General features: G+C 38.7%; 1 protein-coding gene across 13 annotated transcripts in view; it reads left to right on the forward strand.

Annotated features, from left to right (window-relative positions):
• The window catches only part of LRCH3 (leucine rich repeats and calponin homology domain containing 3), a 97,182-nt gene that overhangs the window by 20,704 nt on the left and 56,010 nt on the right, over positions 1-20,468 (forward strand). For all 13 annotated transcript variants that reach the window (XM_079764624.1, XM_079764632.1, XM_079764630.1 and 10 more), the window contains exons 2-3: positions 15,578-15,722; positions 16,576-16,702. In XM_079764624.1, the coding sequence (XP_079620750.1) occupies positions 15,578-15,722; positions 16,576-16,702 (272 nt within the window). The remainder of the gene's footprint in view (positions 1-15,577; positions 15,723-16,575; positions 16,703-20,468) is intronic.

A 20,468-nucleotide genomic window follows, 5' to 3' on the forward strand; every position in this document is an offset into this window, starting at 1 on the left:
CAGCTGCCACTCCCTGGTAGTCAGCACCCTGATGCTTTTCACAGCTAGATGTTATATGAGTACCCTCCTCAGATTTGGTGCTCTCTGCTGGGGAGCCCAGCTTGGGGATTAGATCCCAGTGTTCTCATTGGCACCCCCCGCCTCCCTAAGAGCTAAAATATCTCTCCAAGACAGGACTTCAGTTCCTGTCTGTGGGTGCCTGGTCAGCCCTTTCCCGCCCCCGCCCCTCCTACCAGTCTCTATGCCGTCTCCACCTTCGGTCCTTGGGTATCAGGATTCTCTCCTGTGAGTTTTCCGTTGATTATTCAGGAAGCCTTTCCATATTTCAGTTGTAATTCCAACTTGTTCTTGGGAGCATGTTCGTGCAGCATCCACCTACTCTCACACACGTTATCTCTTTTATGATATTTCTTAACACTACAACATACTCAATAAGAAATTTCTGTGAAATTAAGTGTAAATTTGAGGCTGGAGGTGGGTTTAAACATTTTATTAGAGATAAACCCAAGCACCTAAAAATATTAGCAATTTATTAGGAATTTTTCCCTTTATTTAGTACAGGAATTCTCACCGGTGCTAAATACAAGTTACTGGTATCAGTATTTCAAATGAAAGTGTACTGTAAACAGAGCAAAGGACATAGACTGTGTAGGTTGGAAATAGTCTGGCTTATGCTAAGAAAAAAATAATAGCAACAACAAAAAGCCTTTTCTTAAAGCAGACATGCAGCTACAAACAAATTTCTTAAGTGTCTAGATACTTGGTCAGTCTTTATAGACAAAATATATGCACTTGTTTTTTAATGAAAAGTTAAATGAATTGTAATTTTTCAGAGTTACACATAAAATCATATTAATATTCACAGGTATTTTAAAATGGGAAAACAAGTTGCTTCTAACAATTTATTTTTCCAATAGCGTGTTAGTACTATGTTAAGAAAATTTTACAGTGCATTCATATAATCTGGTGATCTTAATTTTAACCTATTAACAACAAATTAAATTTCATTGCAAAGAAATTCTTTTATTTTTTTAATCCTCACTCGATACTTTTCTATTGATTTTTAGAGGGGAAGACAGAGAGAAATATCGATGTGAGAGAAACACATCGATTGGTTGCCTCCTGCAGGAGCCCTGACCAGGGCCTGTGTCAGGGAGGAGCTCACAACTGAGGTACGTGCTCCTGATAGGAATTGAACCCAGAACCCTTAGATCCACATACTGACACTCTATCCAGTGAGCCAAACCAGCTAGGGCAAGAAATCCTATCTAATAAAGAAGGAATATGCTAATTGACCCTCACACCATGGCAAAGATGGTGGCGCCCACAGCCAATAAGGAGGGAATATGCTAATTGACTTCCCCGCCTTCAAAGATGGCAGCACCCACAGCCAATAAGGAGGGAATATGCTAATTGACTGTCATGCCCTCAAAGATGACAGAGCCCACAGCCAATAAGGAGGGAATATGCTAATTGACTGTCACACCCTTAAAGATGGCGACACCCACAGCCAATAAGGAGGGAATATGCTAATTGACTGCCACGCCCTCAAATATGGCGGTGCACACAGCCACAAGATGGTGGTGCCCAGTCCCCTCAGCCCCCCAGCCACTCAGGGCCGGCCCAAGGCACAGGCAACCCTCGGATAGCAGCTGCCCAGCCGCCCAGGGCCGGCCTGAGGTGCAGGCAATCCTCGGATGGCAGCTGCCCGGGGCCGTCCCGAGGTGCAGGTAATCAGGCCCAGCCAAGGCTTATGCTGCCGGCAGTGGCAGCAGCAGAGGTGTGATGGGGCATCACCTTCCCCTGATTGCCAGGTTGCCTCCCGCCCTTGAGGGCTCCCGGATTGTGAGAGGGGGCAGGATGGGCTGGGGGACCCCCCCCTCCAGTGTATGAATTTTCGTGCACCAGGCCTCTAGTTCTTTATAGTATTACTAGAGGCCCGGTGCACGAAATTCGTGCATGGGGGGGTGTCCCTCAGCCCAGCCTGCACCCTCTCCAATCTGGGACCCCTCAAGGGATGTCCGACTGCCCGTTTAGGCCCGATCCCCAACGGTGGGATCGGGCCTAAATGGGCAGTCGGACATCCCTCTCACAATCCAGGACTGCTGGCTCCCAACTGCTCACCGGCCTGCCTTCCTGATTGCCCCTAACTACTTCTGCCTGCCAGCCTGATCACCCCCTAACCACTCCCCTGCCAGCCTGATTGATGCCTAACTGCTCCCCTGCCAGCCTGTTTGCCCCTAACTGCCCTCTCCTGCAGGCCTGGTCACCCCCAACTGCCCTTCCCTGCAGGCCCAGTCGCCCCCAACTTCCCTCCTCTGCTGGCCTGGTCACCCCTAACTGCCCTCCCCTGCAGGCTTGATCGCCCCCAACTGCCCTCCCTTGTAGGCCTGGTCCCTCCCAACTGCCCTCCCCTGTTGGCCATCTTGTGGTGGCCATCTTGTGTCCACATGGGGGCAGCCATCTTTGACCACATGGGGGCAGCCATCTTGTGTGTTGGATTGATGGTCAATTTGCATATTACTCTTTTATTAGATAGGATAACCAGATTTTCTAATCCTAGCAAAGGCCACAATGAAATGGCCCAGATATGATGCCATTAAAGTTGTGATGAGATTGTAACAAATTTGCCCAAAATGTTCATAAAATTCTAACTTTCAAGGTGCTGTAGAGAAACATAAGAGGATATCATTGAATCATGTAAAAATATGACTTTTAAGCATAGTCTATGCTTTTTATTTTCTAACTGATTAGAACTAATACTTGCCTCATAATGAGGCATATTTGTCATCTCTGTAATTGCTGCTACATGTAAGTGAAAATAAGGAAAAGAGGTTATGATACATTCATAGCTTTCATCGAAAAAAATGTATTTTCTGAGATATCAAGTGGCCATTATTCAGTACAAATTCTAATATTATAAACAAAATAAGACATGGATTTTTCTCTTAATTGCCTATTTCCAACACTGCTTCAGAACTCATTTATCAACATCCCCATCATTGAATCCCTGGGTCTTTCTAGTTTACATTGTTTACGACTTTAGCGGTTGTGAACAATAGAGACTAGATCTTGTTAAAGTATTTGCTTTACTCTATAGTCAAAAAGGCTCAATGGCACATTTTCTTGAAATGTGCCTCTCTAATTTTTTTTCTCATTTCAGTAATGACACCATATTTATGGTAGTCTGAATTTTCATGCTTTAATGCAGAACACTTAAAATTAACATGCGGTTAAATTTTTGAAAATTTTTTCATTCCATGAAGTATTTGCTATTTATCTTCTTCCTCTAAGGAATCTAGAGATTTCTTGAAGGCCCTTGCTTTCTGAAAAGGAATAGTAATCTTATGACAGGCCATTTGTCTTTTCTTCCTGCCTCTCCAAACTACTGGGGAGTGGTCAAAGTCCTAACTGTACTTACTAGTCCTCCTCTGACATCACACTAGCAGGAAGGTGGAGGACACCTCTCCACATGGTGGTGAGGGAGCCACATTACCTTCTGGCAGGCATGAAAGTGCTGGTTCCCTACTTGGCCTTCTTTGATACCACACCAGTGGAGACTGAGGAGGAGCCATCAAAATGCCAAGTTACAGCCTTACAAAGGTGGAAGTTTGGCTTCCCACTCAGCCTTTGCTGGCAAAGGTGGGTGGTGACGTGTTTGGCTGGAGTAGAGCAGTTATTGTCTAAAAGTTTTCTGTCTTAAGTTGCCCCTTTCCTGGTATCAGTATTTCTTTGGCGTTTCTGGGTTGCTAACTTGGAGACATCAACTCCAAGTCTAGAATGAGTGAGGCAAATAGAGCCCAGGGAACTGATCACTATCCTAAAGTCTCTAGTCATCTTTTTAACCCTTTAGAGTCTTCTTATGTTTTTAAACTTATGTTGGCCATGGTTTTTACTTGTACTTAGCAGAAGGAATAGGAAAAAGTACATCTGCTCCATCTTCACAAAAGCAGAAGGCACTGATTGGGATTTAAAATTATATAAATTCACCCAGCTGTTATGGCTCAGATGGTTGAGTGTCAACCTATGAACTATGAGTTCAGGTTTCTATTCCTGGTCAGGGCACATGTCAGGGTTGTGGGCTCAATCTCTAGTAAGGGTTGTGTAGGAGGCAGCTGATCTCATCATTGATGTTCCTATCTCTTCCTCTCCCTTCCTCTCTGAAATCAATAAAGATATATTTTAAAAAATAAAATACTAATAAAATTATATACATTCGCTAACTTTGATAAAAAACTTAAATTTAAAAATTTTAAAAGAAAACCTACAATTTATATAAAAAACTAAATAACTACAGAATGAAAAGCATTATAAGACATTCTCATGTTTTATCTCCCTGGGTTACATAATTTGGTTAATAGCTAAAGAATGATTTTTATTGCATTCTCTTTCAGTAAAATTTTCATGGTAATGATGTAGTGGTTGCAACATAAAGGAAATACCTTAAAGTATAGAGTGTGTTTTTAAATGTGGCCAATTTAAAGAAAGTTTCAAAAGTGTAACAAACTTCTATCAGTCATCACAGTATCTTCATTTAATGGGCAGTTATATTCTTTCTCTCATTTGTTAGCTTGTGTCCTTACCATTTCTTTATTTGTTGAAGAATATTTATTCCTATAATACTCTTTTAAAGTTTACATTGCTCAGTGTAAAAATTTCTTACAGCATATTTATCATAATCTTGGGCCCTTTTAACATTCATAGCCGTGACTGTTCTCATAGAAAGTGATAGTACTGTATCTGTGAGTATTGCATAATGGGCTTTATTTGGTAAGGATGATATCATTGCGTGGGATAGCCTGAAGGAATTATTAGAAGAACATAAGACTTTTGACTGCTAGCATTTTTAATAAATGCCATTGCGTTGAAAACATTAATTTGTGTTTGCACTGAAGTGAACCTAGATTTTCCTGGCTTAACAGTAGAGATTTGAAATAAATTCTGTCATAATTACATAGTTGAATAGAATTTAATATTACATATTTTTCTCTCTGGGAAAGAGAAATGGAATTAGGAAGAAGTTAATAAATAACTGACATTCTTAGTTACACAGTTTGAGACTAACTTCTGAGAATTGACTTACAAGAATACTTTGAATTTTTGTTTCTGTATTTTCTGTATTATTTAATTTATTGCTGATGTATAAGATATGTTTATTAAGAAAAGTCCATTTTAGAGAGATGTTTAAGGTGTATATCAATAAAAAGAGGCAGCTTACATTATTTTTCACTTTGCATACTACACATTTGGTTTTTTAAAATTGTGGTAAAATATACATAACAGCTTACTGTTTTAACCATTTTTAAGTATGAGTTCAGTGGCATTAAGTACACTCATATTTTTGTGCAATCAGTACCCTATACATCTCCCAAACATATTATCCAGTTAGCTCCTCCAACGACCCCCTGGTAACCATTTTACTTTCTGACTCCTTGAATTGGACTATTCTAGATACATGATACAATATTTGTCCTTTTGTGTCTGGCCTGTTTCATATAGCACAATGTTTTCAAGGTTCATCCAGATTGCAGCATGTATTAGAATTCCATTCCTTTTTTAAGGCTGAATATTATTTTGTTGTATGCATATAACACATTTTGTTTATTCATCTGTTAATGACTATTTGGGTTGTTTCCACCTTTTGTCTATTGTGAATAATGCTGCTATATGCATTAGAACAAATAACTATTCCAGTCCTGCTTTCAGTTCTTTTGGGTATGTATTCAGAAATGTAATTGCTGGATTATAAACATAATTTTATGTTTAACTTAAAAAAAAAAAACACTGCTGTATTCTTTTCTACAGCAGCTATACCGTTTACATTCTCACCAGCAATGCACAAGGATTCCAGTTAATCCATATCCTTACCAATACTTGTTATTCTCTGGCTTTAAAAAAAACAGTAGCCATCTTAATTGATGTGAAGTGGTATCCCATTGTGGTTTTGATTTGCATTTTTTTAATGATAGTTATGTTGAGTGTCTTTTCATGTGCTTATTGGCGATTTGTATATCTTCTTTGGAAAAAATGTTCATTCAAGTCTTTTGCCCATTTTTTAATTGTGCTTGGTTTTTGTTGAGTTTTGGAGTTTTTAAAAATGCATATATATTCTGGATATTAATCCATTATTAGATTACTTATTTTATTTTTAATTTGTTGCAGAGGGTTGTTAGTGGTGTGGGTATAATCTGACCTATACTGTATTTATGTTTCCTACATTTCCTCTTTAGGATCCTTTCTTATTCCCTTCATGGAGCTCACATTTTAAAAACTACCTCCCAAATAAAATTAATTTATTTAGAAACTAGAGGCCGGGTGCATGAAATTAGTGCATGGGGGGGGGCCTCAGCCTAGCCTGCACCCTCTCCAATCTGGGACCCCTCAGATATCCCTCTCACAATCCTGGAGCGCTGGCTCCTTATCACTCACCTGCCTGCCTACCTGGTCACCTTTAACTACCCCACCCTGCTGACCTGATCATCCCTCACTGCCTCTGTGTACTGGCCTGGTCACCCTTAACTGCCCCCCGCTGCTGGCCAGGTCGCCCCCAACTGCCCCCCTCTGCCGGCCTGGTCGCCCTTCACTGCCCCCCCCCCGCCAGCCTAATCGCCCCCAACTGCCCTCCCTGCTGGTCTGGTCGCCCCCAACTGCCCCCCCCCTGCTGGCCTGGTCACCCCCAGCTGCCCCCGCTGCTGGCCTGGTCGCCCCAAACTGTCCCCTCTGCTGGCCTGCTCACCCCTCACGGCCCCCTCTACCCCGCCAGCCTGGTCGCCCCACGCAGCCTGCTGTTCGGTCGTTTGGTTGTCCCTCACTAACCCCCCTGCCGGCCTGGTCGTAGGCAGCCATCTTGTGAGGGTGTGAGGGTTAATTTGCATATTATCTCTTTATTATATAGGATAATTAACTTTCCAATTTTTAATAAAAAACATAAAATAGCTAATTAGAGATTTGACTAGCATGAAATATCCAATGTTAGCTTACTGAGTTAATTTTAGCAAATAAGCTTGACCTTTTAATAAATCAGGTATTAGATGTTAAAGATAAAAGCTCTTGGTTTCAAGGAACTTAAATTCTAATGAAGAATTTTAGTACAGTGTAATAATTACTATAGTAGAGTAATAGAAATGCAGTCAGAGAATCCTTTGAGTGCCTAGACAAGTCAAGGGGAGTATAATGAGATTATGCTTGAGATGGCTCTTGACTGATGGTCAGGAATTTACCAGGATATTAAGAATGAAAGGCTCGCCCTAACCAGTTTGGCTCAGTGGATAGAGCATCGGCCTGCGAACTCAAGGGTCCCAGGTTCGATTCTGGTCAAGGGCATGTACCTTGGTTGTGGGCACATACCCAGTAGGAAGTGTGCAAGAGGCAGCTGATTGATATTTCTCTCTTATTGATGTTTCTAACTCTCTATCCCTCTCCCTTCCTCTCTTTAAAAAATCAATAAAATATATTTTTTTAAAAAAGAATGAAAGGGTCACTAAGGTTAAGTAAGAATCACTGGTATATATGATGCTGAAAAACTGGGAGGGAGGGAGAGCCAGCCCCTGTGAATGAGTAGTAGTAAGCTGAGCAGATGTCCTAAAAAATGTCTCTCTATATATATATCTATACATATATATATATACACACACACACATACACACACACACACATATATATATATATTTACATATATATATGTATACACACACACACACACACACACACATACACACAGGCAGTCTTCGGGTTATGTCGGACTTGACATACATCATTTCATGGTTATGTCGTCATCTCCCATTTATTTATTAAAAAATGTTCCATCATTTCGACGTATGTACATATGTGCTTTATGTTTTTTATTATTTACTAGAGGCCCGTTGCATGAAATTCGTGCACGGAGGGGGGGGGGTGTCCCTCAGCCCAGCCTGTACCCTCTTCAATCTGGGACCCCTCGAGGGATGTCCGACTGCCCGTTTAGGCCCGATCTCGGTGGGGATCGCCTGCCTGCCTTCCTGATTGCCCCTAACTGCTTCTGCCTGCCAGCCTGATCACCCCCTAACCACTCCGCTGCCAGCCTGATTGATGCCTAACTGTTCCCCTGCCAGCCTGTTTGCCCCCAACTTCCCTCCTCTGCCGGCCTGGTCACCCCAACTGCCCTCCCCTGCAGGGTTCATTGCCTCCAACTTCCCTCCCTTGCAGGCCTGGGTCCCTCTCAACTGCCCTCCCTTGCAGGCCTGGTGACTCCCAACTGCCCTCCCCTGCTGGCCATCTTGTGGTGGCTATCTTGTGTCCACATGGGGGCAGGATCTTTGACCACATAGGGGCATCCATATTGTGTGTTGGAGTGATGGTCAATCTGCATATTACTTTTTTATTAGATAGGATAGAGGCCTGGTACAGGGGTGGGGGCCAGCTGGTTTGCCCTGAAGGGTGTCCCGGATCAGGATGGGGGTTCCCTTGGGGCGTGGGGCGGCCTGAGCAAGGGGCCTGTGGTGGTTTGCAGGCCAGCCACGCCCCTGGCGACCCAAGAGGAGGCCCTGGTATCTGGAATTTATTTACCTTCTACAATTGAAACTTTGTAACCTGGAGTGGAGCCAAGCCTCCTGCTTGCTCCATGGCCGGCAGCCATTTCTATTGGGGTTAATTCACCTTCTATAATTGAAACTTTGTAGCCTTAAGCGGAGGCCTGTGCCTGGCCAGGGTGTGCGGAAAACTTTGCTTTCTCCGTTGCCGGGGGCAACCCTGGCCTGCTCTCTCCAGCTCCGTGGCTGCCGCCATTTCTGTTAAGATTTGTTTACCTTCTATAATTGAAACTTTGTAGCTTGAGTGGAGGCTTAAGCCTAGCAAGGGCAGGCGGAAAGCTTGGCTTCCTCCGTTGCCTGGGAAACCTTGCTCTCTGTGGCTGTAGCCATCTTGGTTGGGTTTATTTGCATACTCGCCCTGATTGGCTGGTGGGCGTGGCTAAGGTGTGGTCAATTTGTATATTACCATTTTATTAGGTAGGATTTACCAAAAGTAAAGGTCAGGAATTGTTATCTTTCTTTTAAATTTTTTTTAGTGTTTCACTTCATTACTCCTGTGTATGTGCTCCATGTGAGTGATGTAGGAGCTTATGTAGGAGGGTTCCAAATTACATCAAAAATCGTGTTACGCCGAACCCGGGAACGGATCTCTGACGTAACCCAAGGACCTACTGTACATTTATATATATATTTAAAAAATATTTATTTTTAATTTGTTGCAGAGGGTTGTTAGATATATATGTATATATATACATATTTATATATATATATATGTGTGTGTGTGTGTGTGTATATATATATATATAAAACTATATGTATGTATGTATGTATATGATAATAAGCAATACACAATGGCCAAAACACCTGTTTTTTTAAATAAGAGATTTCGAAAAGATATCCTTTGGTCCCCTTTCCCCGTGTGCTTTAGGTAACCTGCATATACATAAAAGCTGGAAACCCTTGGAAGAACTTGACATAGAACTAATTTCAAGCTGACCTATTGTGGTGTGGAAAACTTATATTTAAATTCAAAACATTTGTACTAATTGGTTCAACTGAATTTAACTTACTTTGGTTGTTAATCAGATAGGTGGTTCCTTTTAACAGAAATGTCACCACATTATTTCTTCTGATAGCTTACATGAAAATAGGGAGAAGAACAGAGGGACAGAGGAGATTGAATTAGATAAGGTGGATCAAAGAAAGTGATCTCAGGCACCTTAGTGTAAAAGTCTGAAAAAAAAAAAAGGTTGCCTTTTGGCTGTTAGGAAGAGTTGAGAATGGTGATTATAACAGTTTAACTACAACTGAAATAAGGAGCAAAATTGAACAGACTTCTAAGAGTAAAGAATTTAATTAAGCATTGAAACACTATTTAGATATTGATAATTATTTTAAGAGATGTATGTTAATAAATTATTAAGGTGTTAACAAGTTTTTGTGTTGCACAGAATTAAAGTCCCCCCCCTTTTTTTGTTCTTTTTTTTTTTTTTGCCACCTAATGAGAAGTGAGCAATATCATGCTAGTAAGATAATTATATTCTTTTCTGGACCTTGTGACCTTCAGTCTCAAACAGAAATAGAAAGTTAGTAAAATTAGCTGGGAGGAAAATGCCATGTCAGTTAAGCAAATGTTTCCCAAAAGCTTTTTTTCAGGTTTAAAAAGCCACATTACTTTTATATCCTTGGGTTTCATGTTTGTTTCCCAAAAGTCGGAACCAACTACTCCTAATTCACCCTGTATAATAAATCCCTAATATGCAAATTGACCAAACGGTGGAACGACTGGCAGAATGACTGGTTGCTATAACACGCACTGACCAGCAGGGGGCAGACGCTCAACGCAGGAGCTGCCCCAGAGGTGAGGGGCAGCAGCAGTGGCGATGGGGGGGGGGGGGGGTGGTGGCGCCAGGCTGCCAGCCAAGGCGGGTGCCAGCAGGGGGCAGGGGGGCCCATTCTCCCTGCCTGCCTGTCGCCCTGCAGATGACCCTGATCACCCGTCAGGCCTAGGGATCCTACCCTATATATTGGGAACAGTCTCTTCGATTTAAAAATTAAAACCTGACAAGCTACTCTAACACTGAAAAAACAGGATGACATGCATGGACTCTGGCTTGCACATTTTGTGGTCAGCCCTGATTCTGACATTTATAACTGTGTGACAAAGCCAATTACTTAACTTGTCTCTGCTTCAGTTTTTCCACCCGTAAGATGGGGAAAATGGTACTACTGCCTCAGAAGGATCATGTTATGTACTACTTTTTATAATCAGGGCAAAAAAAATGTAGCTGCCCATACAACAGCAAGATGCCTTTCACCTGTATGAAAAGTATGGTCACAGGTGCATGCAGCATCCCGGATTGCAAGAGGATGTCCTACTGCCGGTTTAGACCTGACATCCCATGAGGGTTCCCAGATTGCGAGAGGGCGTAGGCCAGTCTGAGGGGATCCCCCCACCTCTGTGCACGAATTTTGTGGACTGGGCCTCTAGTAAAGTCATGAAGTTATTGAACAGGTAATGGGACAGATAGACTTAGGAAAAAAGTACTTCTTACCTGCAAAAAAAAGCAAAGTAATTGAAAGCATCTCACCAAAAGTCCTAGAGAAGGAGATTCTCAAATGTTCTAGAGATTAAGACAGTATAAATGGTAGAAGTAGCACTAAAGGCTATATCATATGTCCCATTTAAGATAAAAGTTTGCTCTAAATTGTATTGTTTCAGGGTATGGTTTTGCAAACTTTATTGGCAGAGTGTGAGATGAGCAGTGTTTCAAGATGAAAGAAAATATTGTAAGAAATGGATCACAGTTTAGGATGGTCTTTATAGACTCTAAAATTGAGTTTGTTTTCCAATATTCTGTGAAACCAGAATCCATTCTAGGCAGAAATTCATGTTCTTTCTTGTGTGAGCAAAGAGGGTCTTTTAAGTGTGTTGGCATTATTTCCTTTCTCTGCATTATTTGAAAAGGAAAAATATGTAATGTATTCGAATGATATCTAAAAATAAGGGGGGGAATTAAATTAGATGGAATATTGCTGCAGTGTGTATATGCATACCCTTTTTCATCATTAAGATCTAAAATTAATACTTAGTGATTTTTGTTGTCATATATATCTTAACTTCAACTAACATATTTCACTACAGATCATCGCACATATTTATGGTGATTTAAATCCTTTAGGTACCCTTTCACATTACTGCCAAAGCAGAACTAGGGTGCCCTTTTCTCCAGCCTTTAATAGCAATTTTTTCACTGCCTTCCAGCCTCCACTAACAGGTCTGGGAGGTCCCTTAAGGCCATTGTCTGCTGCCTCATTTTAAAAATAACAGATGTTTTGGGTTTTTATTAAAGCAGTATTCCATTTCCAGGTACCAATTTCTGTTTTGCTTTTCTATTGCTGTGTAACAGACCACTACAAAGCTTAGTGGTTTACAAAAAACCAACAGTCATTTATTCTGAGACTTGTCAGGATTGGTGGCTTTCCCTTTTGCTCCTAACCACCACTCACCAAGTCTGACTTGTCACAGAAGTTTATGTTATATGAGGGTGAGAAATAGATTCCAAAAGTGGGGCACGGAAGTTGCAAGATAAGACTGGAACATGTTGTTGTGCCAGAATATAAGGAAATGCTAAAAAAGAAAATGAAGATGGCATATCAAAAAGATACAAGAGCTAACCTAAAATAGGAAGGGGAATATCATAAATTTAAAACATTTTGTACTTCTGAATGGAAAAAAGTTCAATGTCATTTATATACCTAAAACACTGTTTTTAAAAATACTTTTTAAACTTATTTTAAGAGAGGAAAAGAGAGATGGAGAGAGAGATAGAAACATTAATGATGCAGAGAAACATTGATTGGGTGCCTCTTGCATGTCCCCCACTAGGGATCCAGCCGCAACCTGCGCATGTGCCCTCACCCGCATTCTAACTGTGACCTCCTGGTTCATTGATCGATGCTCAACCACTGAGCCACCTGGGCCAGGCTACACTTTTTTTTTTTCTTTTTTACAGTTGTAGCCTATTTCATCTTTTTTAAAATTATAAAGTATCTATAGTTTGATACATATGCTAGTTTTCCTCTCAGTAGCTGTATTTGATTAATTTTATTTAAATATTTACTTGTTTGGAAAGAAGTTATTTTCAATCCAGATTGTGTATGTAGTATTTATTAAAACAAAACAAAAAAATATAAACATAAAATTGTTATTTTTTCCCCCTGTATGTTATGTTATATTCATGTTATAGATGAAGCTCTATAGGTTGAGGACAGGATTCTGACTCATTTCAGAAAAAATGTAACCAAGGAAGTGAAATACCTGATATTGAATTCAAGACATTAATTAAAAAACTGAAAAAGACGTAAATAAATGGGAAGATATTCCATGTTCATGGATTGAAAAAAATAATATTTTTAAAATGTCCATACTACCCAAAACAATGTTCATTTTTCTGGATTTTTTAAGTAATTTAGCTTTATAATACAAATGTTAGGCATACTGACTTTAATTTTTTTAACCATATTTTTATTGATTTCAGAGATGAAGGGAGAGGGGGAGAGAGAAACATCAGTGATGAGAATCATTGATCAGCTGCCTCTTGTACACCCCCTACTGGGGATCTAGGCCGCAACCCGATCTTGTGCCCTGACCAGGAATCAAACCGTGACCTCCTGGTTCATAGGTCGATGCTCAACCACTGAGCCACACCGGCTGGGCCAAACTGACTTTAAATAGTCCCTTCTTAAATTTAATTTGTTGCCTGAAGTCATTTGGGGGGGAGGTTAAGTTTAAATACTTAAGAAACAGTTTGCAATTGAAGTTAATTTCTTTCATTTTTTTTTCAACTTTTAAAATTATACAAATAATATTAAAATAAGGATTGCACTTTGTATTAAATAAATTATTTACAGTTATTTTGTAGGACATTTTTAGTTTTAAGTTCTTGATGGCCTCTTACTGGGGCTTTAACCTTTTCCTAATGACATTTTAACAAGACTGTTTCCCAACTTCATTTAGTAACTGTCACTTCAGAGTAAAGTAGCTCTGGGGATCACAGGCTAGTGGTACGTACCTGTTAGTTAGAGGGTATGTGAATCTGGGATCCAGATGAAAACAAGAAGTAAAATTAATGGGGCAATAATCAAAACTTGAGTCCTTAGAAAGAGTTGTATCTAGGGAAATGGTGGTGAGGGAGGGGGGGGGGGGCGTGTTCCAGACATTGTAGAAATTGCTTCCATTGTTTTGGTGTTAATTCTAGCAGCTTGAACTGAGCTTCAAGTATGAGGCAAGGTATGAATTGGCAATGAAAAATAATTCACTTAAAGGAACTTCAGCAGCCAGAGAGAGGATTAATAAAGATTATATCTAGAACAAATTACTTCAGTGAAATAGAACTATTGGAAGAGATAGATTACAACTTTAACAAGCAAAACAAATTACCTGAGATTCTCAAGAGAGACAATATGTTTCTAGTCATAGCATAAAAGAATTAAAAAGTGAGGGGAGAAACTTCTATATATTAATTTGTGGGGAGGATGATTATTTTTGATACTCATATTCATGGTTTGAGACATTAATTAGAGTATATCAAAACAGAAAAAAATATAAAGGAGAAAGAGCACATTGAGGAGATGCACTAACTAAAGATATAATTGAGGAGAATTTCCCTGGTTTAAAGAAGGATTGAAAGAACCTACTGAGTTCCAGAATAGAAAGTTGGGGGTGGTTCAGAGATAAAAAACAAACAAACAAAAAAAAACACAAGCCGCTTACACGGGAAAAATGATCAGATATGTGCTGGACTACCCAGTGTGACACTGAAAACTAGAAGGTAGTAAAATAACATCTACAGATTACTAAGAGAAGAACTGTACCTATTCCTAGACAAAATATAACTCACTTGTTATGATGAAAGCAAGATATTTGCAGATATGCAGGAATTCAGTCCTCTATTAGATAGAGGAAAGTTCTCAGTAAAGGGTTCTTACCAAATAATTCCCAACAGAGACTAAGATGAGACAGAAGAAGAGAAAACAGTGGTGAGCAAATTTATCTCACAGTCTATTTTATTAAATCTAAATGTGTAGTGGTAGAGGGACTGTATTCAGCATATTCCTTTGTCCTCTGCATTTCCTGAAAATCTGCAGCTGATCCAGAAGCTTGATTAGATTTGATTCTTGTCTCTGTGTCAAGACTAAAAGTGATATTCTGTTCTTTTAGTGGGAGGCATATAATTTCTGATTGTAAAGGCAACAGCCATCAATACTCAATTCTAGATCAAATAATTTATTGAGTGTTGGAAAATTGGTGATATTCTATCATTATTTTTCATTTATAACTAAAACACATGTTATAAATGAGACATTTGGTTACTCAGTTCATATAGAAAAGACAAAGATAAATGTTTGATTTTCCCCTTTGTCAGTGTGCAAGATAATGAATTGGTTCTCTATTACCTTTTGAGGTGGAGGAGAATATCTCATTATCAGCTTGTATAATTCAATATGTAGGATAGCTTTTAATCTGTTACAGTTATTGTCTTTATTGGAGCTCAAATTGTCTCATTTTTGGCCAGTAGGAGCAAAGATGGTCCCTGAGTCCTTTGACATGACCCTGTTTATCTTTGACTGGTAAAGAAAGAAACAGTATTTTTTGTTTGTTTTTGTTTTGCTTTGCTTTTCTAAAAAACCTCAGAATGTTGTTTGTTCTTTTGTAAAGGTGGATTTTAGGGATCCATTCATTTCCTTGGATGTTGGGTAGTTAGTATGATCTTTGATGTAATTTGTTGGCAGATATGCCTTAGACTTTGTGTTACTTGCAAAGAACAATGGTTTTATTTTTTAGTATATGTGGAGACTCAAGAAGAATCAGCATTTCCCAGCAACAGGTGTAGAAGCATAAATTAAAATGGTTTGTTCTATTAATAAACATTTGAATGTTTATTTTGGATCCATCTCCACAGTAGGAAATCTTGGTAATTCAAACATTCACAAAAAATGCCTATTTAAAATTTCAATAAAATGAGTTCCAAGGATTGATTTTAAACTTTATTTATTTTTTCTTTCAGATCTGTCACGAAATCGCCTCTCAGAAATTCCCATAGAAACATGTCATTTTGTTTCTCTTGAGAATCTCAACTTATACCAAAATTGTATTCGGTATATACCAGAGGCAATTCTAAACCTACAAGCTCTAACATTCTTAAATATTAGGTAAGATGTTGTTTCTTTTTTTTTTTTTTAATATTTGATTTTATGTGACCTTTTTAATTTTCTTCTCCTTCTTACTAAAGTTTACATTATCTTTTTATATCAGCAGTTTCTATACATGTTCTTAGGCTAAATTAACAGTATTTCCTATGTCCCTCTAGTTTCTCCCTCTGTCTTTGCAATAATTGACAAACTCTAATAATAGTCAGTAGCCTAATAGGCTTGCAGTCGTTCTCCAAATAACTTCGTTTGGTTCTTGTGATTATGTATTTTTATGTATTCAGTTCTGAATGTATAATTGCATTTCAACTCATGTACTTACTCCATTTTTTCACATCTGAGAATTCTTTGTTATTTTATAAGTTTTATTGGAGAAAATGAGCAAATGAAATATCCTTTGGAAATATTTCTATAAGTAATCATTTTATTATACAGTTTACGTACTTCTAAAACTCATTTTGCCTCTTCGTATATTCTGTAATGGTTAGGAGGGAATTATACCCTATTTTTAAATCATTTTTTTCTTAATATAAATTAACTTCAATAAAATAACATGTTGTATTTATATAGCACTTTATTATTTACAAAGGTGTTTTATGGTACAAGGTAGAGGAGAAGTTAAGATTCTCAATTTACAAATGAATCTATATAAGATGCAGATAGGTTAAATGCTATGCCTAAAAATTACAAAGCTGACAAGTGAGGAAATGTAGGCTACAACTCAAATCTTGAATTCTATTTGTTCCTTGCAAGACTTATATTTGTTATTTTACTGTGTATAGAGTGGGAAAGATGGAAATTTTTTTCTTGAGTAATGGGCTCTGAATCTTCTTTTTTTTCTGCTTACCCATTTTAGTCGGAACCAACTGTCAACACTGCCAGTACATTTGTGTAACTTACCATTGAAAGTCTTAATTGCTAGTAATAACAAATTGGTCTCACTTCCAGAAGAAATTGGACATCTCAGACATTTAACAGAACTTGTAAGTTAATATTTTATTTTTTGATTGTCCCACATATCCATAGTAATACCCTGTTCTTTTATATGGTAAAGATCCATTATTGCGGTGTATTTTTTAGTTATTTTCAAGTATTGATAATGAAGTTTCACTGATTGTTCAGTACTCAAGGGCTTCAGTACAGAATTAAGAAGGAACTGAAAGTACAAGTCTGACAGGCTCACATGGAATGGGGAAAGGTCATTAAATTAGGTTCTAATTAATATTAAGTGATTTCTGTTATTAAACTTTTGAGGTATAAGTTAATAATTCATTTGAACTTTTCAAATTAAATCTTGTTAATATCAATATTCTGATTTTTGGTTAACCCCCATTGGTAAATGGACACTATAGAGGTCAGACTTACCTTTTTTTCCTTATATGCTATCTTTAGAACCTATCTCCCATTCTAAAGTAAGCTATTCTTTTTTTTTTTTTTTAATATATCTCTATTGATTTCAGAGAAGGGAGAGGGAGAGAGAGATAGAAACATCAATGATGAGAGAGTATCATTGATCGACTGCCTTCTGCATGCTCCACGCTTAGGGATCGAGCCTGCAACATGGGCATATGCCCTGACCAGGAATCGAACCGTGACCTCTTGGTTCATAGGTCAATGCTCAGCCACTGAGCCACATCGTCTGGGCAAGCTGTTATTTACTGCCTTCTATTTCTAAGAACTTGAACCCTCACCTACCACTCCTTGTTACTCTTGAGTACTTTTGTTACGGGCATGGCAATAAGACTTTTCTCTTTTAATCACCACAGTTACATTATTAATTGAATACTATAATTATCGTATTACAATTGAGGAAACTAGCACTCAGATAGGATAAGGCCCAAGGTTCCATAATTGAAGTAGAATTTGAAAACACTCTACCTTAACTCCAAAGCCATGTTTCATATTTCTGAAATGGTCAGATGCAGTTATGCCCATTGAGATTTGGGAGTATAGTTCAATGTACGTTTATTAATAATAAAGATGAACTTCACAAAAAACAAACACTATACACATATACTCTAATTGGACTACATATTAGCTAACTTTTTCAGGTAGATTTATGAATATAAAGGTCACGTAGAATTCACAAATATATTAAATCTAGAATCTAGATACTAGACCACTATTTATTTAGAGCCAATTAGATCTAGGAAATAGTTCAAAAATGTATGTTTGTTGGCATTTCTTCAGAGCTTTGGTTAATAACATGAACTAATAGTAAATTATACTCGTGATTGAAATTCTGATTTTCAAATCTTTTAAACTTGCTATTTCTACTTATTGAATCCTCAATACTTAAAATATAGATATGTCTTGCAAAAGGTACTTTCAGATTTCTACCAGAGTGGTGAGTTAATATCCTAGTTATACAAACAGCTTGTTGCAGAGTAACAATTAGTAACCTTAAACTTACTGATTCATACTTGATGGTCTTTCTGCACCATTCTTATTCGTTTCTGAGTGAAAGTAAACTGTCTTTCAACATATACATTTTCTGAGAGAAATATTATAGATTGCTATTACCTCTGGCTCAATTTTCCGACCCTTTCAATTTCTTTTAGAACTCTTTTAACTTTTATGCCTAGAATATTGGACTAAGAAGTCTAGCTTTTGATTCTACTTCTGTCACTAATTGATAGAAAAATAAAAGTAAAATTAATTTTTCTAAAAATGTTCTGGGAAAATTTAAAAATAATATTTGAAGCTTGTTGAATTTTTTGATAAGTGGTCTTTTCTTTCTTTTCTTTTTTTAAAATATATTTTATTGAGTTTTTACAGAGAGGAAGGGAGAGAGATAGAGAGTTAGAAACATCAATGAGAGAGAAACATCAATCAGCTGCCTCCTGCACACCCCCTACGGGGGATGTGTCCACAACCCAGGTACATGCCCTTGACCAGAATCGAACCTGGGACCTTTCAGTCCACAGGCCGACACTCTATCCACTGAGCCAAACTGTTTAGGAATAAGTGGTCTTTTCTAATAGTAAGTCTATTAATATATTTTTTACTCCTATATTGGAGGAATTTTAGGTATTAATGTGGCATCTTGACACTTAATAACCTAGGCAGCTTCTTGATGCTACACATGGGTGTATAAATTATTCTGGCTGGTCTCAGAATTATGGAATCCTGGATATATCAAGATTAGAACCTAAAGTCATCTCTTTTTAGAACCAGTGGAATCAGAATCAAGCTATTACCAAGACAACAGAAGGCCTACCTAATATATATATATTGAAACCAGGTTGATCAGATGCTAATAAAGCAGTATCTATTTTTCCATATCCTTTTGAGTTATATGTACTTTGTCATTTCCTCCTCACTTTGAATTTGATAAGGAATGATATGAGTCATCTTCAATGTATCTTTATCTTATACTAGAGGCCAGGTGCACAAAATTTGTGCACTCAGGGGCGGGGGCCCTCAGCCTGGCCTGCACCCTCTCGCAGTCCGGGAGCCCTCGGGGATGTCCAACTGCCATGGAGGCGGGATAGGCTCCAGCCACTGCCGCTGCGCTCACCAATCATGAGCCCAGCTTCTGGGTGAGCAGCGCTTCCCCTGTGAGAGTGCATTGACCACCAGGGGGCATCTCCTGCATTGAGTGCCTGCCCCCTGGTGGTCAGTGCACATCATAGCAATTGGTCATTCCACTTTTGGGTCGATTTGCATATTAGCCTTTTATTATATAGGATTCTCGACCAGTTGAACTGGTATTTTAAAAATGGGATTTTTAAAAAATGTATGTGGACTTTTATTTTTTAAATTGATTTAAGAGAGGGAGGGAGAGAGAGAGAGAAAAAAAGATCATTTTGTTGTTCCACTTAGAGAGAGAGAGAGAAAGAGAGAGAGATCGATTTGTTGTTCCACTTACACATTCTGTATGTGCCCTGACTAGGGATCGATCCTGCAACCTTGGCATATCAGTATGATGCTCTAACCAACTGAGCTAGCTGGCCAGGGCTTGAAAATAGGGGGACCCTTTCCCCCTCTCCACGTGGGAGTCCATTCTGTGGGACTCTTTCCCCCTCCCCATGTGGGAGTCTGTACTTGTTCTTCAATAAATCTCCACCTTTGCTATACCATCTTCTGTCCGTGGATTCACTCTTCGACTCTGGCAGACAAAGAATCCGGGATCCAGTCCAAAAATTCCATATCATAAATGACACAGGTCAGTAAGCCAGGACAAGTGGGATAGGGAAACTGTGATGGTTAAATAGCAGTTTGGAGCCATCTAGTAAATCCTATCTCCCCAAAACCAAGGACACTTAAGAGTAAATGATTTGCCCTAACCAGTTTGGCTCAGTGGATAGAGCGTCAGCCTGTGGACTGAAGGATCCCAGGTTCGATTTCAGTCAAGGGCAACAACCATGGTTGGGGGCTCAATCCCCGGTGTGGAGCGTGCAGGAGGCAAAGGCAACCAATCAATGATTCTCTCTTAACATTGATATTTCTAACTCTCTTCCTCCCTTCCTCTCTGAAATCAATAAAAATATATTTTTTTAAAAAGAAAGTAGGATATTCTTTCAAATAATTTTATAGTAATTTTTATCATTTATTCTTCTAGCTTTATTAGAACAATATAAAATATTGTCCTACATCGATGTATTTATACTTTTTCTTTTTTACCTTTTTCACCTGCATTTTTATTGATCTGATATCCTATGCCTACCTGCTTTTTAATCATTTAATTTTAATTCTCATAAAATTAATGTAGGTATATGTAAAATGTATAGAATCAGTCAGAAGACT

The sequence above is a fragment of the Cnephaeus nilssonii genome (assembly GCF_951640355.1).
Source record: "Cnephaeus nilssonii genome assembly, chromosome: 3".
Classification (NCBI taxonomy): domain Eukaryota; kingdom Metazoa; phylum Chordata; class Mammalia; order Chiroptera; family Vespertilionidae; genus Cnephaeus; species Cnephaeus nilssonii.